Genomic DNA, 23,912 nt, shown 5'->3' on the forward strand with positions numbered 1-23,912 from the left:
ACTTTTAGCGATCTAAAGATGTGTTTGGTTCGTATACGAGATGAGATGGGTCAGAGCCAACCCAATTATAGAATGCGTTGGTTTTGCTTTTTTATTTGTTTAAAGGAATGTGTTGGACTCTTCTTTTTTAGTTGGACAGTGGGATAGGATGAGATGCATTGTTCATGTCACATGTTTGGATGGAGGCCGGGTGGCCTGGGACGGAGGTGAAATGCTTTATATGGTTATCTTCTCATACTGTGTTGGTGAAATTAACATTAAAATGATAGTTTTAAACAAAATAGTATGTTTGGTTCATGTAACAACTGCAAACAACAAGCAGCGTTGGGCAGTAGCAACGACAGAGTCCTCTATAACAACTGAAAACAACAGTCCACATGAATTAATATGTATGATGCACATAAATTTGAAGTAATAAAAATATACAACAAGCACATGAATTAATATATATTTGAAGTAATTAAAAAATATAACAGGCCATTCAGCTCTTCTTTAGTAAAAAAATGCAGGCCACCTGTTGCCTGCTATCTTGCGCTGGTCGCCACCGCACGCATGGCCGCGTAGCTGCCTCTGCACGCACGCGATACCGACAAGGCCGCGTCTGCCACATGCCTGCGTGTCGTGCCGCCGCCGACTGCAATGCATGCCTCACAGGCCGCCCGCCCTCGTCGCCGAAGCAGCCGGAGAACGAGGGGAGGGGGAGAAGAGGAGAGAGCGATGGAGTACCTGCGCATACGCCGGCCACCGTCGGTCGGTCCTAGAGCGGTCGCCGCCGATCTGGATCTGTGTTAGGGAGAGGCCGTCCGGGTGCGATAGCCCACACGTGCATCGAACGGGAGTGGGACGGAACGATCCGGCTCTTTTTCACGGATTAGCACAGTCTAGATATGACGGTTATTCTCTTCCCGGATTTATTCTAGTTAATGAACCAAACACCACTTAAAATATGATGACTCTGATTCGACTCATCTAAACCTAGCAATTCAAACCGACCCTAAAAGATAATTTGAAAAATAAACTACGATGAAAAAATTCAAAAACAACTCAAAATTTAAGGTCAAAAATTTAAATTTTTGCTTATAAACATAAACAAAAGTGAAAAGACTAGTATTATCTAGTCTCTTGTGTACTGTCATATGTTGTGTATTTTTTTATTTGTGTATTATGTTTTATCTTTATTGTGGTTTAGGACTTTTTTTTCTATCACTTTAATATCGTTGAATTCTTATTATCAATTTAATATGCATGTACTTTATTTTCTAAAATGTCCACCGTTACCGACATGTTTCTATTTTATTTCCGGTATACTAATATTTACAATACCATTTTTCTTCATGTCTTATCGTTTCTTTATTCTGCTCCTGACAAATAAAACGGATGTGAAAATGGTTTACATGTTTGTCGTTTTTATCCCTACTCACCGAGATGCCGACTGCTGGCTGCCACCAGTATTGTCTCCGGCTCTCTTGAATCCGATGACAGCGTATGGTTTTCACATAAATTCCGTATCTTTTCGCTATTTCTTTGATCTGATCAATTTTCATAACAAACACCAAACACACCCGTGCTGCTTTTGCTATTTAGTGCCCGGATTACTGGTACCTGTACAAAATAAGGCCATGTTCTTTTCTTATGGTGGATTTTGGATTCACGATTTCTAAGCTTCTAAATGCTGTCTTTCGTAAAAAGTATGTAAAAGTGACTCACTTGATTTTTCTAAAAAAATTAGCTTTACAGTAATCAATTTTTTATACCCTTAAATACTATCACAAAATCAAATACTTTAGAAAATCTAAAAAACTCATGAGGAAAAAAACTTCTAAGTTGGCACATACCGAAATTTTTTATTAAATAGACCCTTTTAAGAAATAATTTTATCACTAAACCCTGGACAAATTTTTTCTAAAATTGAACCTTTTGGCAACGCTAGTGCCAGTGATGTGGCAAGACAACGTTGCCATGTAGCCTAATCGGCATGGCAGTCTTGCCACGCCAATATCAGCGGCGTGGCAAGACCATGCTGCCACGCCACCGATAATGGCGTGGTAAGCCTTTTAGCCACACCATTGTTGGCATGCCAAAAGGTTTATAGGGTGGAAATATTTTTCCTGAAGATTTAGTAATAAAATTATTTCTTAAAAATATTTTAAAAATAAAAAAAATCGCACATACCAGCCTTGAAGAATCGTACCCTTCAAAGGTCGGATTAAAACAAAAACATTTGTGTCCAAACCTTCTGCGAAACTAGTCGAAGCATTCGAACTGAAGCACATAACTAACCCAAACATGTTGCAACGTGATACAGTTGATCTGTTTGAATTTTTCTAAGAACGTGATACGTGGGGCGGGAGGAGACGGCCTGTTAATTGCACGGGGAGGGAGGTGGCGAAGCTCGTTGCCGCAGGACCCCTTGGACGGGCGACCTCCGCGGTTGGCTGCAATGTCAGGGACGGTGAGGTCGCCGGCAGCCCGTTCGCCCGTCACCGGATTCGTCAGGCGGACGGTGCACGCGCGTCCTCCGTTGCTGCAGTACTTCTCCGTCTCTCCAACACGGCGGCGCACTCGCCGGAGGACGGTGGGGTGGGTGGAGGAGCACGGTGACCACAGCAGCGGGCCGGAGAGGTCAAGCAGATAGTTCTTGTTTGCAATGGAGAGCGTGTAGAGAGAGGTCTTGGCGTCCTTGGTGATCGGAGCTACCAAGGCTTGGATTGCGCAGGAGATGAACCTTGCACCTGCACAAGAATGTAGAGGAAGAAGACGAGAAAATAAGCTTGGAGATTCATGGCCATCTTGATGGTGTTGTAGCTGTGTTCAGTGGCACTGCTACACCTGGGGTTCTTGTCGAGTTTTTATTTAAGATCAAATCTTGCTTATCGATATAAGTAAGGTCGTTAGTACAGTGTTCTGGTGTTTTGGACCAGATATGCTAGGGTCTGTTTGAGGGAGCTTTAGATTCTGAGAAGCAGCTGCTTGGTAGGCAGCTTCTGAGAATCTAGAAAAGCTCCTAACCCCAGTTTCTTCAGATTTTGGATTCTTAGTTCATTTTCCAGAATCTGTAACTACAGATTCTCAGAAGCTGTGGACCGCTTCTGGCAGAAGCAGCTTCTGGGAAAAGATGTACCTGGGAGAAGCTCCCCCAAACAGGCCAAAGTAAATCAGCTACATGTAGTCCTAGTTCCTGGTTATGCAGACGGTGGTATTTGACCATTCTGAATGACTGAAGTTGTATATGCATGGATTTGATCATTCAAACAATATAATTTGTTCATTGTTTTTTTTCTTTTCAAATTATATATATATATATATATATATATATATATATATATATATATATATATATATATATATATATATATATATATATGAACTACAACTACGCAACTACAGAAACTCACAGTGGAAAATGGCCAATCCATTTTAAGCATATGTTCGTTCTCGGCCCGGCCCATAGCAAAGCCTGTTCAAATTCGCTGCCACACAGAACCCATCTGGCGCTTCACCTGAAATAAACCGTTATGATTTCTTTGATCCTATTCCAACATAGGTACAAAAGTTGAATCATTAAGCAAAACTGTCATGTTTTATGTTTCTTTTGGTGAACTGGACATACAACATAGTATAAGGTAGTAGTACATCTAATTTTTAATAGATATTGTAGTTGATTTTTGGACATACGTTCGACGATTCGTTTTATTAAAAAATTAAAATAATTATCATTTATTTTACTATATTTGAATTTTCATTAAATGCACTTGACATAAATTTATATATTTAGACATTTTTTGATAAAACGAATGATCGAATATACATATAAAAATCAATAGTGTTATCTATTAAAAATCAGAGATAGCACGCTACTCGATTAGCCATTAGTAGAGAGATGCAAAATGTGGACAAATATATGTAGCAAAATATTCGCATAAACAAGAGAAGAACCAAAGAATCTCAACGCAGGGTTGCGACATAGTTACCTTTAAGATGAAACCATATTCACAAAATCGCTGAAATATGCAGATGTACATTTTTTCCACCGTTGCTTATCTTACTCTTTACATCTGTCCTGGGCAAGAATTCTCCTCACTCTGATTCCCTCTGCAAAAGTATGATATATTAATAACACCTTGTGCTGAAAATAACACAAGTTGAAAAAAGAAACCCTGAAATTAAAACTAAAACATGTACAGATAGTGAGGGATGCATTGATCTCCGTAAGGACTTAAGACTATCCTTTCATTAAGCAGAACTAAAAGAAGGCATCACAGGCTCACAACACACTAACATGGCATGTAAAAAGACTAGACTATTTGTGAAATCAAGAGAAATATTATTTGCATTCCTGGATTCCTAGATCATCAAATACTGTGCTGAAGAAAATGCAAATAAAGCTGAACATTACCAGATATATGAAATGAAATGAGTACTAACTATTACTGGATTTAAGGAGGTTTCATACCTCTGGTCCTTCAATTGCTTGCCCTGGTATGAATCTTTTGCCATCTAATATAACTCTAGGGATGTGAGAAATGTGAGAAATCTTGTTGGCATCCTCCTCCCGACACCTCTCGATCAGTCTTAGGCAGTTCCAAATGTAAAGTTCCTTCAGGTTGTTAAGGTTCTGCGTGCTCTCTGGCAAACACATCATGTTGGGGGAATCAAAGATGTTAATTTCTTTTAGACAACTCAACTGCCCTATCCATTCTGGTAGGCTATTGAAACCTCCCAACCATAGCTCTTCAAGGCCAGTAAGATTCATCATGCTTTCAGGGAGAAAAGTCAACTTGGGGCAATCCATAATGAGAAGCTTTTTCAAGGAAGCGAGCAGCCCCAGTCCTTCTGGCAGTATCTCCAGCCCTTTGCATCTTTGCAACCACAGTTCTCTTAAGGCAGTAAGGTTCTGTATGCTTTTAGGTAGAGATGTTAGATTGGGGCAATCAATGATGTTGATTTCATCTATGGAAACGAGCTGCCCCAGCCATTCTGGCAATATTTCCAAGTCCTCCAGAGACCTCAAATCTAGCCTTCTAAGGGAGAGGAAGCACTTAATGATGTCTGGCAAGGTCCGCAGGCCACTACAGCCTTGAAGATAAAAGTTCTCAAGGGTGGCAAGGTGCTGAAGTCTGCCCCACCTGTCAGGGGAAAAGTTACAGTTCTCGATGCTCACAAGAAAAGGAAGAGTAGAAGACACGAGGCTATCAAATCCTCGTTCTGGCAGCACCTGGTCACTACCATCCAATTTCCAGTTCATACTTCTTGGGGGATACGGTAAGAAACTCAACTTTGGGCAGTCAATTACCTGCAAATAATGCAAATTAGGGATTAGGAACTCTTTATCTTCTTCACCAGACCGTGTTGTCCAGCATTCTTCCAAGTTATCCATTCTTACCAACCAAATAACCCTTAATTTCTTACAATTTCCTTCCTCTCCATAGAACTCCTTGCCAATTTTCCTAACGTAATGCATGTCCTCCATAGTGACATGTCTTAGGTTTGGCAACTGCCCAACTATAAGCTCATGACAATGCAATCGCCCAAGCTCCACTATACTACTAGAACCAACATTTTCTATCTCATGTACATCATGTTCTATAGTGCCAGGCAAATTTAGATGTTCTCTAATACTTTGGGCCTTATCAAACACATATTCTGATCCTGCGGCAATGTTAAGCTCGGTGAGACTAGTCATCTTACTAATCCTATCTGGCAAGTCATGCAGATTATAACAATCAGTAAGATCCAAGACTTGAAGCTGAAGGTTACTGAACGAAGATGGAAGATATTCAAGCATTATACAATACGATAAATTGAGATGCTTCAACTTATGTATCTTGCATAATGAGTGAGGCAATGTGCGTAGCTTGGAACAGCTTGTGAGGTTCAAAGATTGGATCTCAGAAAGATCACCAAAACTTTCAGGGAGTTGTCTGAGTCCATGGCAGTCTGAAAGATTAAGGTCTTTTAAATGCTTAAGTTGGCAAAAGGTTTCTGGTAGCACTTGAACCCTGTAGCAGTCAGACATGTCCAAAACCTCAAGCTTGTAAAGATTCCCAATACCCTCTGGTAGACTTTCTAGCTCATGGCAATTTGAGAGGTTTAGATGCTCTAGAGAGTCAAGGTTAAGACAGTCTGGTAGTTTGGTTAGCTTTGAACAACTTGACAAGTTTACAAATGAAAGTTTAGGAAGGCTACCAAATTTATCAGGGAGTTTTTGAAGAGCACAACAACCTGACATGTCTAGTTGTTGTAGGCATTTAAGGTTGTCAATTGATTCAGGCAACTCTTTAAGATTAGCACACCCAGATAGCTGGAGGAAAGAAAGGCTGAGAAGGTTTTTAAATGATGTCGGAAGTTTAGTTAGACCACTATTCCCTGATAAGTCTAGAAAACAAAGCTTGTGGAGGTTACCAATATTAGCAGGCAGGGTTTCAAGAGAGCAATTGGACAAAATTAGAGTTTGCATATTCTGAAGCGTATGGAAAAATTTAGGAAGTGATGCAAGTGACAAGCCCGAGACATCAAGATAGGCTAGCAGTAGCAATTGACGAGTGGACGATGGCAGCACTATACTATTTGTAGATTGCCCTTCAAAGGAACAGCAACTCAGGTCCAAGATTCTTATGTACTTTGCTTCTGAGAATGCCTTTGGGGGAAGCTGCATTACATTGCACTCCCTAAAATGGATGGTTCTAACCTTGCTTGGTAGATCTTTGAAAACCTTGGATTGCTTCTTGTGGTTGACCAACTGCGTGTGTCGGCAATAACGCTTCTTATTAGCTTTATTCCACGTATTTGGTACAGTAGCATTCATGATGAGGAATTCATGAGCAGCAATTATTGTTACAAGATCATGCACCAAATCATGCATGATGAGCTTTCTTGGAGCTTTGGTGTGCACTGGACTAACCTGCAGGGATAAGTACTATCAAAATAGCATCGCGAAATAAAAAATAAATAGTGTTTTGCCATGTACAGCTGTTTAAGTTGTTTTTACCTTTTGTATTGGACATTACCTAAATTGGACTACAACGCTATGTGCGTTTTCTAATCTTTTTAATCTAATCAGCATTACTCCTGCCACATCCCGTTTCGAAAGAAAAATGTAAGTACCATACGAAAGTACTATTTATCATTAATACATTTTACAACAGCATTAATTAATATGTATTTGTATATGTTATAAAGTTGGTCTGAATTGTGTATTGCTAATTCTCATGTCCACAACGAGACACATCATCTTAATTGTTTCTAGCCTATGTAGGATCCACATCATTTCGGATAAATGTTTTTGAATTAGATTTTCATTGTGTTATTTTTTGTGAACAGAATTGTATGAGGAATATTCCAAGTGAATTTTTCAGAAGTTATACTACTATTTAGGATATTCTTTTGTATTCCAATGGTCAAACATTATGACAAAATGAAAAGTTGGAGGTAGTGGCAAAATAAAATGCACACAACAGAAGGATAGTGGACTTGACGATTATAAGATAAGAAAGAATATTAGACTAGATGAGGGCACTCTATCCATAAACTGGTTACTGGTGATGGCCTTTTTGGTTCAAACTTCCAAGGAGGCATCTAATAGATTTGATTTACAAGCAAAGCATATCCTAGTTAATATACAATACATCATTGACTGGACAGAAACGATATAAAACTGTGTCCAATACTTACCAACAAAGACTTGGAAATCTGAAGAAAAGACATCCCCAGAAGATACTTGATACACCTTTCACCACTTGCTCTTGCTTCAATGTATCCAAGGGCTCTCCATTGCTGGATCAAGCGATCAGTGTCCATGATGAAGCCCTTTGAGAAGGCTGCCAAATATGTAAAGCACATTTTGAATTCTCGCTTCATGTAGTAATAGCTCAACATTAGACGCTCTAAAGTGTCACGCTGATGATCTGCTTTGAAATCCAAAGCTATTTTTCTGTCTCTTATATTTGTCCATGCCTCAATGGTCCTGTGCTCAGACATTACTTGCCCAAGAGCATTTGCCACCAGTGGTAGTCCCCCACACTTACAGGCAATCTGCCTTCCAATTTCCTCTAAGCCACTTTGCTCATCATCAGGCCCAAATATTCTTCGTTTCATCACCCTCCAACAGGTGTCAGGTGATAAAACCCCTAAATTGATATGGTCAGGCTGAGGCACAGGACATACTTTCCGTTCATTTGTAAGGTAACCAGTGTGAAGTACTTGCACTACACTTCTACTACGTGTAGTTACTATAATCTTGCTACCCTTGTCGCCATGCTGTAACATCTGCTTCAACTTTTCCAAATTTTCTCCATAGTCTTCCCAAAGATCATCCAGAACAATCAAGTATCTTCTGTTGGCAAGTTCTTTTCTCATATTATCTTGTACAAACTGCAAGTTGCAGTTGTCCAGGTTGATACTTTTGTTTGCTCCTCTGATGATAGCTTTCCCAATCTTGAGCAGATCAAACTCCTTAGAAACATAAACCCAGATTCGCATATCGAAGGCATTGACCCTTTTGTCTGCAAAAACTGCTTGGGCTAAGGTAGTCTTCCCTAGTCCACCAAGCCCAACAATTGGAATGATTGAGATATCCTCCTTAGCTTTTGTGTTCAATAGAAGGCTGATTATTTTTTCTGTTTCAGCATCCCTTTCTAGCATTCCAATATCCATGACATCATCAACTGCAAAAGTTTCATTGCCTCTACTCCCATCTACCAGTGGTTCATGAAGCACAAGATTGAGCTTCTTGCCATCCGTTTCTATTTTGACCATTTTCTCCCTCAAGTTCTTCATGTTGTGGGCTATGGTCATCTTCTGGAGGAGCAGATTGTTTCGGGAAAAGAATAACTTGACCTGAAAAATAAGAAAGAAGCCAACATAATTCACTATGTTTGTTTCCTTTATAGATCAGTTTTCATATACTCACGCTAGTTTGTGATAATCTGATGTGGAATGGGCACTGGTACGCTCTATTTGTTGTGATTAGGGAACAAATATCCAGCATGCGCATGTGGTAGCGAAATGGGAATGTTTCCACCCTTGAGTGCGGTTCACCATTTAAGCCGCGTTCGGCTAGAGGAGGGAGGAGGGTAAGTTATCCGGCTCGGAAAACGTATTAATAGATTAGCACATGATTAATTAATTATTAATTATTAAAAAATATAAAATAGATTAATATGATTTTTTAAAACAACTTTCCTATAGAAAATTTTCGTAAAAAATACACCGTTTAACAGTTCGGGAAGCGTGCGCGCGGAAAACGAGAGCTCTTAGATATCTAACCTGGGGTGCTGAACAGGGCCTTAGTGTAATAACAAATCTCTAGAAAAAGTGTTTACGGTGCAAAAGACAACTTTCCTTTTTAATTTTAGAAATGGCATGATGCAAAAAAAAAACACAAATAAATCAGGCATTTCAAGAACTTCTATTCGACCACAGCTATATGTGGAAGTAAGTACCTTGGGTTGATGTTTCTTGATGAGCTCAGCAGCATCGAACTCATCCAGCACATCCTCAATGTCATAGGCGACAGACTTGAGTTTGGTGAGCCACCTCCTCTCCGCGGCTCCATCTTTTCCTCGTTGGCGCGCCTTGTCATCGGCATCTTGCATCACAGCCTCCAAATCTCTCATCTTCTCCTTCATGTCATCCACATCGTCCTTGAATCTCCACAGAAGAGTGTGCCCTCCTCCACCACAAGGTCAGCGAGCCTGCCAGCGACCCGATTTGCCACGGAACTCACAATCATCTCTCCAACCCCGCTCATGGCCTCGCAGCTACCAGCCAGCTAGCACCTACACAAGAATGTATGTTGCTTGTTTGTGAGAGCTCTCTCCCTACAAATGTACCCCGTGCCTTTGCTTTTCAGGATGAGCCCCTACCACAGTCCTCATTCATAAGCATACAAAGTTATTCCTTGCCATGGCCATGTTCCACCTCCATGCTGCCTGCTTTGCCCTCCAAGTAAATTTTCGATGCACACACTTCGCATCTCTCTGTTTCTTGGTTAATAGAGTAGCTTTCGTATTGATACCTGAAGTGCAGTGTAGTTTAGTGCTAGCTATATCATCTAAAGGCAACATACTGATTCTGAGAATTGAGAAAGCATTACATTTTGCAAGTCTCAGCATTTGAAGAAAGGAATATCGTTGAGTGAGTCCATGGCACAGCGTTCTTGGTGTAGGGTAGCGGCCTCCCTACAGAGGATGACAAATTATGATATTAGACAAGAGAGAGAATCAATCCAACTTAATTCGAAGAACAATGAAAAACGACAGGCAAATATTATGATATTAGACAAGAGAGAGAATCAATCCAACTTAATTCGAAGAACAATGAAAAACGACAGGCAAAATGAAACAAAGCTGAATTCTGGATCATCCGTGAAGAAGAAACGGGACCTGTCCATTTCCTTCTCTGCATCCTTTTTACTGATCTGAGAAGGATCTACTCGATCGGCCCGTGTGTCAAGATGCAGGAGCTCCACGATCACACCGCCTCTCACGGTCGCGAGATGGGATTGATTCCGATTTTTGGGTTGCGGTTAGGTAGCAAGCAAGAGGGGCATTCGTCCCAATCCCAAATGGTGATCCGTGTAGAGAAGCGGAGAACTCACCACCACCATTACCACCAGGAGAGTCGCCGCCGCGCCGGCAGCCCACTGAACTTCCGCGTGCGCCGAGGCCGACCAGACCAGCGTCGCGCGGCTGGATAGAGGGGCGCACGAGTGCTCGACTCGATCCATCGCTTCTGCGGCGGGATAGGACGAGCGGCCGGTGGCTCAGTTGCTCCCGCCAACCCCTTCCGCCGCCTCGCCGACGGTGGATTCCCTCCGCCCTCATGGCCGGACTCACTGCACGAGGAGAGAGCATTTCCGCCGCCGCTGTCGTCACGGTGGGCCAATATGGGCCTTGGGCCTTACAATCTCCAGATCACGGCCCACCAAAAATATGCGCTCCTCTTAGGCCCAATATATTGTAGGCCGAGCGGCCCACCTAGGTAAGATCGCAGCCCATGGCGCGTATATTGGCGTGACGAAGCCGTGGTTTTGCTATGCTGTGGCCCCAATCACGATGAGAACCAGAACAGTATATCTGTGGTCAACTGAAACGACCAGCTGCGAATGTCAAAGCAGATTGCAGATCGGAGCTCCTAGATTCCTAGTTTTGATCAGATACTGATGGGCTGATGGCAATGTCAACCAGCTTTGATTCCTTGACGTACTGACTTCATCCATGGTTTTGTTCATTCTCACGTCTCATCTTTTTAACTTATTGTATGCTTAAGTAAATATTTAAATTTATAAATTTAAATTTAAAGTTAATTTTAAGGTTATTGGAGTTTATTTTTCGTATATAAAAATTTTATTTCTGAATTATTTTTTAATTTTTAATAACCAGTTTTGCTTATGCTTTTTAAAAGCAGAATCACGAGGCTATCAATTTACACAACCAATTGGTACTCACTGCTCAGTATTAGCACTACACTCAGGTGTCAACGTTTTAACACTATCAGCATGTACAAATACATGGAAACAGACCCATCCTAATTGTCTCACTTCGATCGGTCGCTGCGTTTGCTTGTTCAGAAACACAGCCATGTCTCGTGCGCAAGAACATTCGTATGTGTTGGCTCGTATCGCCATGGCTGTGCTGCTGCTCGTCCAGTGCACAGCGCAAGCAGCGAGTGATCAGAAGCCCCTAGTCTCAAGAATCACCCAGGATTTCAACACCTCCCTCTACACCGTCTCCATCAAGAACGGCGCGCCGCTCGTCGTCGACCTCGCCGGCTCGCTCGTCTGGTCGACGTGCCCGTCCACGCACAGCACCGTGCCGTGTCAATCCGGTACGTGCGGCGCGGCCAGCCAGCAGGGACCGCCTCGCTGCCGGTACGTCGACGGCGGCTGGTTCTGGTCCGGCCGCGAGCCAGGGTCGCGCTGCGTGTGCACCGCTCACCCGTTCAACCCGGTCACCGGCAAGTGCTCCACCGGCGATCTCACGGGCTTCGCCATGTCGGCCAACACGACCAACGGCACTGACCTGCTGTACCCGGAGGCGCTCACCGCCGTCGGCGCGTGCGCGCCCGAGCGGCTGCTGGCGTCGCTGCCCCAGGCGGCCGCCGGCGTCGCGGGGTTCTCCGCGACGCCGCTCTCGCTGCCGTCGCAGCTCGCCGCGCAGCGCGGCTTCGGCAACAGGTTCGCCCTGTGCCTGCCGGTGTTCGCGGCGTTCGGCGACACGCCGGTGTACCTGCCGAACTACAATCCGTCCGGGCCCTTCGACTACACGAAGAGGATCCAGCAAACCCCGTTCCTGACGAACCCAAGAACCCCCGGCTACTACCTCCCCGTCAAAGGCATCTCCGTGTCGTGGCGCGGCCCCAGCGTCCCGGTCTCCCTGCCCGCCGGCGCGCTCGACCTCGACGTCCGCACGGGCCGCGGCGGCGTCGTGCTGAGCACGGTGACGCCGAACGCGGTCATGCGCCCCGACGTGTTCCGCGCCTTCGCCAAGGCGTTCGACACGGTCGTCGTCAGGTACGTAGCCCAGCATCCAACATGGCACCTACCACCCACGCAAAAGTAACATCAAACGCTCGAAGCTGACGAACTTTTCGCTAATCACTCGGGCACGGCAGGGACTCGGGAGGCAGGATGGCGCGGGAGGCGCCCGGCCACCGGCGGTTCGAGCTTTGTTACGGCGGCGCCGGTGGCACCAGCTTCACCTTCCCGATGATGAAGTGGACGGGGATCGACGCGCCGGCGATCACGCTGCAGCTGGGCGCCGGAGCCACGGGTAACTGGACCATACTCAACAGCAACTACCTACGAGAGTGGTCGTGCGTCGGGGTCGTCGAGATGGGGCCGGAGGGCATGCCGGTGGACGGCGAGCCGGCCGTCGTGCTCGGCGGGGTGCAGCTGGAGAACGTCCTGCTGGTGTTCGATCTGGACAAGCGCACGCTCGGATTCAGCCGGCTACTGGAGTGGGACCTGACGAGTTGTTACAGCGCAACCATGTTTCGATACAAGCTGCCCACAACTCAACCATGATCGAGTCGATCGTCTCAGCCTCAGCCGTTTCTTGTTTGCATGAACTGCATGCGCACTGCAGAAATGTTTGCCTCGGCAATCACCAGGGTTCGTGTGTCTTCAGTAATTTGAATACGTTTTTGGGTGCATCATATCAATAGTTTTTCACTGAATAATCGCTACTAAGTTTCGTTACATTAAAGAGACAAAGTAGCCCACGGGGCTGCTAAATGAGCTGAGTGATCATGAAGTTGCATGACTGGTGTGCCTCCTTGGTTTTTAACGGATTACGCCATTATTAAATTTTAGTTATATGTTTTCGTTTATATTGTTTAAAAACTTAGATAATTATTATTTGTTTATTACGGTTTGATATATTATTAAATGTTATTTAAGTGTAACCTACGATTTTATATATTTATATAAAATTTTTAAATAATATAAATAGTCAAACACGTGTCAAAATATCAGTAATGACATCGATAGACGTCACGGAACACCTTGCAATATGCTGAGAAACTTCTACATAAATGTCGCGCACTATGCTGATTGCTGAATTAGCAGCGGAAAATCTCTGTTCTTTTTTACCTTTTCATTTTGGTTTAAAACTTAACCTCTTCTTGCTTGCTGACACGTAAAATATGAACTTGAAGCTTGCAAACGGCAACTGTGTTTCATGTTTGATTACATTATTTACATATCATAAAAAAGATAGAATTGATACTTGCCGGAACAAAGGACATTTTAAGACGTTATGCTCTGAACCATCTCCCTATATACATGTTTAAATAGGAGCGGAACCGATAATTTTCTAATCCCTTGATGATAAATTTTAATTAAAACCTAATATTTTCGTAATGTATTTTTTTAGTCAAGCGTAAGCTGTCACACCTAGTGCTGCCCCTGTGTTTAAACTTTCCTGCTTGAAGTTCACAAACGTGGGATAAAAAATAATCGAGCCCAATGTTTAGACTCCAGAACCGAGACGGATTGGCAGATAAATTCCAATGGGCATTCTCCCCTAACACATTATTTCATCAGTGATTAGATAGGTTCCTTGACTTTCTACAATTTAGACTGTCAAGCTAATAACAGTGTATTGGTATTTAAAAGACTATCGATCGTCAACTCCTCGATGTGATGAACAGGAAACATATTGGCCCTTGATTATTGATCAAAAAACGAATCGATGAACATCATGAACTCCACAAGTGCGACTAACATATACATACCATTTCTGTCCCCATCTAATATACTTACCAATCCATCAGATTAACTGAAAATTTCTGAATACACAACATGCTAACACTGATCCTACCTTTTGCGTCAATGGTGTCACTTTTTTCTGCTGTTCCAATGCATGGTGGCAGCCGGTGAGCAGCAGCCACCGTACAAACCCCTCGTCGTCCTCGTCCCTCTCGTCAGCGCCCCGCGAGCATGGACATGACGACCATCCTTCATCCACCTGGAGCTGGACGGCTCCGGTATATTTTTAGATTGGCTTTTAGATTATTATAAAAAATATATATATAATTTTTATTTATAAATTATTTTTCGTTTATAAATATAGTGTTCGATTTTTTTTCAAAAAGCGAAAAAATAATCCCGTGAGATTATAAAACGATAGACAACATACAATGGAAGCCTACTTTTTTGGTTACGGTTTAGAAACTTGGGTGGTATAACAGCATATCTGATCAGTTCATAGTATAAGAAGAGTCATCCTTCGAAGATGCTTCTCCATCCTAATTAGTGTATATAACATCTTTTATAAATAGGCTAATGTCAGACAACCGAACTTGCCCTTCCTCGGACCATTGGTTTGAGATGATCCAGACTATAAAGCATAATCCAGCCCAATGTTTGGACTCCAGAATCAAGCTGGATTGTCTTGGATCAATCTAAACGAGCATCTTCTTCCTTTACTATACTGCAGATAGGAATGCAGCCAATGAATCCTTATCTAGGTTCCTTGACTTCTACTACAAACTTAGAATCTATACGTATTAATCAACATCATACTGATATCCATATAGGCCCTGCTTAGTTTCTAAAAAAATTCGTGTTCGCCCATCACATTGAATCTTTGACATATATATAAAACATTAAATATAGTAAAAAAACTAATTGTACCGTTTAAAAGAATTTTGCGAGACGAACATTTTAAATCTAATTAGTCCATTACTAGCCATAACTGCTACACTAACTCACATGTACTAGTGATGGATTAATTAGGCTTAAAAAATTTATCTCGTAGTTTTATGACACTCCATATAACTAGTTTTTAATTAGTCATCGAAATAGTCTCTGATATCCAATCAAACATTCGATATGACATCTAATCAAAAATTTTCGCGAACTAAATAAGGCCACAGTAGCTCCAAACTCTTTTAAAATGCTACCGTCAACTCATCGATATGCATGATGGCATCTTGACCTACAGTATTGACAAAACTAGCTAGTTGAAGAGCTCCAGAAGTAGTAGTACAAATAAACTCGAACCATGCCTATTTATGTCTCCATCTCCATCCAATCAATTTCCCAATCCATCGAATTATCTCAGATTCTGAATACGCAACATGCCAAACACTCGTGTCAAGGGCGTGCACCCTCGTGCAACTGTGCCGCTGCTTCTGCTACTCTCGTGCATGGCGGTGACCGGTGATCAGCAGCCAGCGTCGTACAGGCTACCTCTGATTGTTCCTCTCGTCATGGACACCAACACCTCCCTCTACACGATCAAGATCAAGAACGATGGCCCTCTCGTCGTCGACCTCGCCGGCACGCTCGTCTGGTCGACGTGCCCGTCGGCGGCGACCCACAGCACCGTGCCGTGCCAGTCCGGCACGTGCGGCACGGTCAACCAGGAGCAGCCGCGCCGCTGCCGGTACGTCGACGGCGGCTGGTTCTGGTCCGGCCGCGAGCCGGGGACGCGCTGCGCGTGCACCGCCCACCCGTACAACCCGGTCACCGGCGAGTGCTCCACCGGCGACCTGACGAGCTTCGCCATGTCGGCCAACACCACCAGCAACGGCACCAACCTGCTGTACCCGGAGGCGTTCGCCGCCGTCGGCGCGTGCGCGCCGCAGCGGCTTCTGGCGTCGCTCCCCGCCGGCGCCACCGGAGTGGCCGGGTTCTCCCAGCGGCCGCTCTCGCTGCCGTCGCAGCTCGCCGCGCAGCGCAGCTTCGGCAAAAAGTTCGCCCTGTGCCTCCCCGGATTCGCCGCCTTCGGCGACACGCCGGTGTACATCTCACGGGAGGGGGCCTCCCTCGTCAACTACACGGACGCCTTCCCGTACACCCCGATCTTGACGAACCCAAGGAGCCCCGGCTACTACCTCCCCGTCAAAGGCATCTCCGTGTGGTGGAGCGAGCCCAAGGTGACGGCGTCCCTGCCCGCCGGCGCGCTGGACCTGGACGCCCGCACGGGCCGCGGCGGCGTGGTGCTGAGCACGACGACGCCGTACGCGATCATGCGGCCGGACGTGTTCCGCGCCTTCGCCCAGGCGTTCGACGCCGCCATAGAGAAGGGCAAGTACTACTGGACCAACGTGAAGCGCGTGCCGGCGGTGGAGCCCTTCAAGCTGTGCTACGACGGCGCTTTCCCGTTCCTGAAGCGGCCGCCGACCTATGACGTGCCGACGATCTACCTGGAGCTCGCCGGTGCCAAGGCCGACTGGCCGTTGTTCAACGAGAACTACATGGTGCGGACCTCGCAGGGGATGTGCGTGGGGATCCTCGAGATGGAGCCCGGCGTCGGCATGCCGGTGGACGGCGAGCCGGCGATGGTGCTCGGCCTGAAGCAGCTGGATATGAACATGCTGGTGTTCGATCTTGACAAGATGTTGCTGTGGTTCAGCGGGGAGCTGTCCTTTCGCGTGTCGGGCTGTAGGTTACCAGCTTTTTGAGTGAACAACTCTCTTTGTTTCAGTTCAGTACAAGTGTTGAATAAGCTTTAGGCCACGTTTGTTTCCCCGGTGACGGATATGATGCGAAGATTGGAGGGAATGATTTTCTTCGGAAGGAGGTTTTTTACACATGGGTGTACAACAAACACCCATTGTTTGAATATCATCTAAATAATTATTAAAAAATATAAAAAAAATTAACAAGATAGATTAATATGAGTTATATCACTCCACCAACATGCAAGTTCAAATTCAACTTCTACGAATTATAGCAAAAATAAAAAAACAATTATGGATATGCGTATACTTAGTTTCAGTTTTGTTTTTTTCTACAACTTGTATAAGTTGAATTTAAACTTACATGTTTTAGAGCGATATAACTCATATTAATCTATCTTGTTAATTTTTTCATATTTTTTGATGATTATTTAGATGGAATACAAGCACACGGGTATACATACACCTGTGTGTTAAAAACTGTTTCCCGATTACCACCTTCATCTTCAGTCCCCCTCTTCTTCTTCCCCCTCCATTCCCCTCTATTTTCCACAGGCAATCTAGCGTGTAGGGGGGCTAAAGCCCCGCTACCTCCGCCCTGGTTTCCACTCAAGATTATTATAATCTGAATTATTATGAATAATTTAAAACAAACATATGGATTACTGTGATACCTTATTATAATCTATAAGCTAGATTACTATAATCTGATAAGCATTTCCATAGGTGTTTTTTTTCAGATTATTGGTTGGTTAAAGACCCACTGTCCTTTGACATTTTAAAGTAATTACGCACCTTGCCACCGCTTATCCTAAAATAATTAAGGGTATTCTAGACTTTAGCCATACAAACTCAGTAATCTAGTCTATCCAATAATCTGATAAACAAATAAATTATAACTTATTCTCCTACAGCTTATTGTAATTTAGCTTACAATAATCTAGCTTAATAATCTAACTTACAATAATCTTAAATAAAAATAATCTAGCTTAATAATTCAACTTATAATAATCTTAAATGGAAAAAAACATGGCAGCCTTGACACAGAGTGCTTCGTTGAAGCACAAAAAATGATGTTTTTTCCATAGAGACGTACTCTTTCCCAGAAGATGTTTTGTTCGTGTTGTTCGTATCTACTGCCTCCGTTAAAATGTAATATTTTTTAACATTACTTATATTTATATATATAGATACTAATAAATCTAAACATACGTATAAACAATATGTATTGATTAATAGATTAATATAAATATAGTCAATACATCTTATAGTAATAAACGGTGGAGTAGATTCTGAATTAATGTATATGTTTTATTTATATATCTTGGTACGGTATCTTCTATCAGTAAAGGTATTATATATGTTTTAAGTATATTAAAATATTTTACTTGAAAATTCAGTGAGATATTTATCAATTCATCAATATAATATATTACGTATACAAATTTACTGTAACATTTATATTTTAGTTCTAAGTTTATCCTTATAATATTTTAAAGACGGATACTACGTATAATAAAATTAGATCTGGACCCGATGTAACCGAGCCGGTTTGCATTTGCAACCCATCAGTAGACAGCATGCCGATAGCTTTTTCATGGGCCGCCAAATTCAGGCCGAGCCATTTTGGGGCTGGTTATTAGGCCATCCAAATAAGGCCCTACATAATAAGAAAAAAAGTCCACCAGAGATCCATAAACTTTAAGTCTAGTTTATTTTTCGTCTTTTAAACGTAATATCATAAATGTATACATCTAAACTCGCAGAATCCATTCAAAAAAGTCCATCGGCAGTATTAAACTATTTTTTTACTGGTTTTGCTGACATGATGTCCGGTGGGTCCCACCTGTCATATTTTTTAATTTTTCTCTCTCCTCTCCCTTCCTCTCCGCTCTCCGTGCCTCTCCTATCTCTCTCTTCTTCCTAAGTTCCCTCCTCCTCCAGACCATGCGGCGGTCGGGCAGGCTGGTGGCGGAGCCGGACGGGGGCGACGACGGCCAAGGTGGCGGCGGCTTGTGGTGGAGTCGGGCAAGCGGGAGCGAGCAGGGTTGGCGGCGGCTTGTGGCGGAGCCGGGCAAGGACGGCGACGGCCGAGGCAGCGGCCGGTGGGTGGCGGCTGTGTGCAGCGGCCCGCCTAGGCGGCTCGCGTCAGGGGCGTCTCTGTCGCGTTCCATCACAGTCTCTGACGTGGGTGCGGCGACGACGTGTCGATGCCTCGTCGCGGGGCGCAGAGGCTGCACACGAACGCGGTGTAGCGTGGCGCCACGAGCTGGTCGTCGGTGCCGTTCTGCCACCCGTCCACATTCGACACGATCGCGCTCGACCAGGATCGGGCAAGTCTTCGCTCATCGTTGCCATGGCGAAACACCTTCGATATGACGTGTGTTGGATTAAGTCTTGTGCTCAACATTTTGTTTTCAATTAGCTTGCATGTAGCTTCAGTCACGGTGGTGAGGCCAAGTCAGTACATGGCAAAGTGCAAGAAATTCTTCAATTCTGATCAAAGGCAACGATGTGATTTCATGCATAAAGAATAGGTCCTGAGGAGTGGAATCTTGCATGGCATCTACGTGTTGTGCATGCTGCGAGACGTGGCTTAAGACTCGCTTGCCGTGGCTGTTAGTTAAATATGTGATTAGTTTACTTGTATGGTAATTAACTTTACTTTCGGCCGAGTGATTGGCTGGGGGTAATTCCTGGCATGTATCTGATCTCTATATAAATGAAAACCAGGCAACAGCCGCAGAGTGGCTAGTGTGTCAACCAAAACTATCTGTGCAATTGTGTTCTTTGCGTGCGTATGTGCGACACTAGTGTGTCAACCAAAACTATTCGTCCGCCGCCGTCCACGAACCAGCCTCCAGATGTGCATGCAAAAGCGATCGATCGCGTCCAGCTTCGGTGGCCACACGTACGTACACCGGTGACCAGCCGGCTCTCGCCATCGCCGTCGATGCAGCTAGCGCAAATGATTGCCTCAAAGAGCGGGGTCATGAACCGCAGGAAGGAGACAACTCAAAGCCACTCGTACAACGACCGGACGCCGCACGCCTACATCTCGCGGTCCCGCCTCTTATTTTTCTTCCTTTTCTCTCTCCGCTCCGCTAGATCCGTCGATCCATGCATGCATTCTCTCTTGAATCCTGATTGATCGATATTCTTCTCGTTAAATTCACCTGTCGTGTACTCGTGTGGGAGTGCGCGAGCGAGGCGAGGCGAGCAGTGTAGTGCAGTGTACATGCATGAGCAGAGGAGAGAGGAAGAAGAGATAGAGGAGATGAATGAATAGAAAGGAAGAAAAGAAGGGAAGAGGAAAAAAATAAAAAATCTGATACGTGGGACCCACCGGAGTCCCTCGGCAAAAACCAATTAAAAAATAAATCAATACTGCCGAGCGACCTTTTTTGGATGGATTATCCAAGTTTAGAGATACGAATTTCTATTATTCCGATTAAGGGACGAAAAACTGACTCACTTTTAATCTTTTAAGTTCAGGGATATTTGGTGGACATTTTTCAATCATCCTGGGTGCCTCCATGCAACATATGCCCGGGCCAATGGCCATGGGTATGAATAAGAGTATGTATAGTGGTAGAGATGGGATTTTTATCTTTTTTTCCTAAAAATATGGAGCCACATTTTTTTTACTTCATTTCAATCAACTTTTTTGTAGTTTCACAAAGTCCTCCATCTTTTTCTTATATTTATGCTTATTAGGCAAATTTAAATTATAAAAGTTAAATTTCAAGTTGATGTTGGAGTTTTTTATCATAATTTATTTTTTAACTTCTGTTTTTTACATCAATAAGAACACATACATAAAAGTTTTATCTTTAAATTATTTTTTAATTATTAATAAATTTTTTTACGTATGCTTAATTTCAGTGGAACAATCACACCCCATCCTCTGTATTTTACTTATGTTTATAAACCAAATTTTAATTTTCTAATCTTAAATTTAGAGTTAATTTTGAGATTTTTTATCGTAGTTTATTTTTCAGCCTTAGCTTTTAAAACACTATGAATGCATATATAAAAGTTTTATTTATAAATTATTTTTTATTTGTAAATATGTGGTTTGGATATTTCTTTAAAAAGCAAAGAAATGACCCCCTAGAGTTATAAAACGATAGACAATATACAGTGGGAGCCTACTTTTTGGTTGAAGTTTAGAAACTTGGGGTGGTATATATATGATGAGCATTCATAGTACAACGGGAGAAATAGTCGTCCTTCAAAGATGCTTCTCCACCCTAATCCTAGTATATACAACATCTCTTATAATGGGCTAATGTCAGACAACCGTACTTGCCCTTAACTAGCACTTCCTCGGACCATTGGTTTGAGATGATCCAGACTTCAAAGCATAATCCAGCCCAATGTTTGGACTCCAGAATCAAGCTGGATCGTCTTGGATCAATCCAAACGAGCATCTTCTTCCCTTACTATACTGCAGATAGGAATGCAGCCAATAAATCCTTATCTAGGTCCCTTGACTTCTACTCCAAACTTAGACTCTCTACGTATTAATCAACATCATACTGATCTCCATATAGTAGCCCCAACTCTTTTAAAATGCTACCGTCAACTCATCGATATGCAGGACGGCATCTTGACCTACAGTATCGACAAAGCTAACTAGTTCAATTACTCCAGAATTAGTAGTACAAATACACTCAAACCGTGCCTATTTATGTCTCCATCTCCATCCAATCAGTTTCCCAATCCATCAAATTATCTGAGATTCTGAATGCACAACATGCCAAACACTCGTGTCAAGCGCGTGCACCCTCGTGCAACTCTGCCACTGCTTCTGCTGCTCTCATGCATGGCGGCAACCGGTGATCAGCAGCCAGCCTACAAGCTACCCTTGATTGTTCCTCTCGTCAGGGACACCAACACCTCCCTCTACACGATCAAGATCAAGAACGATGGCCCTCTCGTCGTCGACCTCGCCGGCACGCTCGTCTGGTCGACGTGCCCGTCGGCGGCGACCCACAGCACCGTGCCGTGCCAGTCCGGCACGTGCGGCACGGTCAACCAGGAGCAGCCGCGCCGCTGCCGGTACGTCGACGGCGGCTGGTTCTGGTCCGGCCGCGAGCCGGGGACGCGCTGCGCGTGCACCGCCCACCCGTACAACCCGGTCACCGGCGAGTGCTCCACCGGCGACCTGACGAGCTTCGCCATGTTGGCCAACACCACCAGCAACGGCACCAACCTGCTGTACCCGGAGGCGTTCGCCGCCGTCAGCGCGTGCGCGCCGCAGCGGCTTCTGGCGTCGCTCCCCGCCGGCGCCACCGGAGTCGCCGGGTTCTCCCAGCGGCCGCTCTCGCTGCCGTCGCAGCTCGCCGCGCAGCGCAGCTTCGGCAACAAGTTCGCCCTGTGCCTCCCCGGATTCGCCTCCTTCGGTGACACGCCGGTGTACATCGGGATACAGGATCGGGGCTTCCTCAACTACACGGACGCCATCCCGTACACCCCGATCTTGACGAACCCAAGGAGCTCCGGCTACTACCTCCCCGTCAAAGCAATCTCCGTGTGGTGGAACGCGCCCAACGTGACGGCGTCCCTGCCCGCCGGCGCGCTGGACCTGGACGTCCGCACGGGCCGCGGCGGCGTGGTGCTGAGCACGACGACGCCGTACGCGATCATGCGGCCGGACGTGTTCCGTGCCTTCTCCCAGGCGTTCGACGCCGCCATAAAGAAGCAGCGCAAGTACTCCTGGACCAACGTGAGGCGTGTGCCGGCGGTGGAGCCCTTCAATCTGTGCTACGACGGCGGGTTCCCGTTCTTGAAGCGACCGACGACCTATGACGTGCCGACGATCTACCTGGAGCTCGCCGGCGCCACGGCCTCCTGGCCGTTGTTCACCGAGAACTACATGGTGCGGACCTCGCGGGGGATGTGCGTGGGGATCCTCGAGATGGAGCCCGGCGTCGGCATGCCGGTGGACGGCGAGCCGGCGATGGTGCTCGGCCTGAAGCAGCTGGATATGAACATGCTGGTGTTCGATCTTGACAAGATGTTGCTGTGGTTCAGCGGGGAGCTGTCCTTTCGCTTGGGCGGCTGTAGGTTACCAGCTCATTGAGTGGAAGCAGCAGATTTTTAGCACACGGTTATATTTACACCAGTTGCTTGCATACCATTTAAATAGTTATAAAAAATATGAAAAAATTTAACAAGATAGTATATATTACTTTACCAACATCCAAGTTTAAATTCATATTCTACAAGTTGTAGCAAAAATAACAAAAACAATTATAAATATGTGTATAGTTAGTTTCAGTTTTATTTGGTTTTTTTCTATAACTTATAGAAATTGAATTTAAACTTTCATGTTTGTGGAGCGATATAACTCATATTAATCTATCTTATCAATTTTTTTTCATATTTTTGATAACTATTTAGATGACATACAAGCACACGGATGTACATAAACCTGTGTGCTAAAAACTTTTTCTCTCATTGAGTGAACAACTCTCTTTGTTTCACTTCACTACAATTGTTGAATAAGCTTTCGGCAGCCTTGACGCGTAGTGCTTCGTTGAAGCACTAAAAACGCCATTTTCCCATAGGAGAAGTATTCTCTATATTTCATAACACGTTTTGGTCATATCTATTGATTCCGTTTTAAAATACAAGATTTTTTCGTATTAACAAAATTTATATAAATAATAATAAATTTAGGTATATATATATATGAATTTAGAGATAGCCAAAACGTTTTATAATATTAAACGGATGAAGTAATTTCTTGTTCATCAATATCCACATAAATGTATGGATCGTAAAATAATTTTATAATGTGAAACGAAGATAATAGGTATGAATAAGTTTTGTTACCTCTACATAAGTTTCCATGGTTGGAGCAAACCAATGAACCATCATCATGGTACAAACTGCAGTCTATGGAAAACTGAATACGGTTTTTGCGATTGCCAGTTTTCATTTGCAACGCATCCGTAGACAGCATGGCGATGGCTATTTCATGGGCCGCCAAATTC

General features: G+C 44.1%; 4 protein-coding genes across 4 annotated transcripts; 3 read left to right on the top strand and 1 right to left on the bottom strand.

The window, feature by feature from the left end:
* Positions 1–2,231: 2,231 nt before the first annotated feature.
* On the bottom strand, positions 2,232–9,748 carry LOC102700195 (putative disease resistance protein At3g14460). The gene is given in 7 exon segments (XM_015837827.2): positions 2,232–2,732; positions 3,396–3,500; positions 3,972–4,092; positions 4,454–6,901; positions 7,672–8,835; positions 9,441–9,665; positions 9,668–9,748. Coding segments are annotated over 5 exon segments (3,933 nt in total). The 3' UTR covers positions 2,232–2,732; positions 3,396–3,500; positions 3,972–4,077.
* A 1,876-nt stretch (positions 9,749–11,624) lies between these two features.
* Positions 11,625–13,024, top strand: LOC102703364 (chitinase CLP-like). The gene is made up of 2 exons (XM_040519891.1): positions 11,625–12,511; positions 12,613–13,024. The coding sequence occupies exons 1-2, from the start codon at positions 11,625–11,627 to the stop codon at positions 13,022–13,024; spliced, it is 1,299 nt and encodes a 432-aa protein (XP_040375825.1).
* A 2,558-nt stretch (positions 13,025–15,582) lies between these two features.
* On the top strand, positions 15,583–16,911 carry LOC102703647 (chitinase CLP-like). The gene has a single exon (XM_040519893.1). It carries the CDS (start codon positions 15,583–15,585, stop codon positions 16,909–16,911), a length of 1,329 nt encoding a protein of 442 aa, XP_040375827.1.
* A 4,756-nt stretch (positions 16,912–21,667) lies between these two features.
* On the top strand, positions 21,668–22,996 carry LOC102703928 (chitinase CLP-like). Its single transcript, XM_040519897.1, has one exon. It carries the CDS (start codon positions 21,668–21,670, stop codon positions 22,994–22,996), a length of 1,329 nt encoding a protein of 442 aa, XP_040375831.1.
* Positions 22,997–23,912: the final 916 nt, after the last annotated feature.

Source organism: Oryza brachyantha, chromosome 1, assembly GCF_000231095.2.
Source record: "Oryza brachyantha chromosome 1, ObraRS2, whole genome shotgun sequence".
In the NCBI taxonomy this organism is placed as follows: Eukaryota; Viridiplantae; Streptophyta; class Magnoliopsida; order Poales; family Poaceae; genus Oryza; species Oryza brachyantha.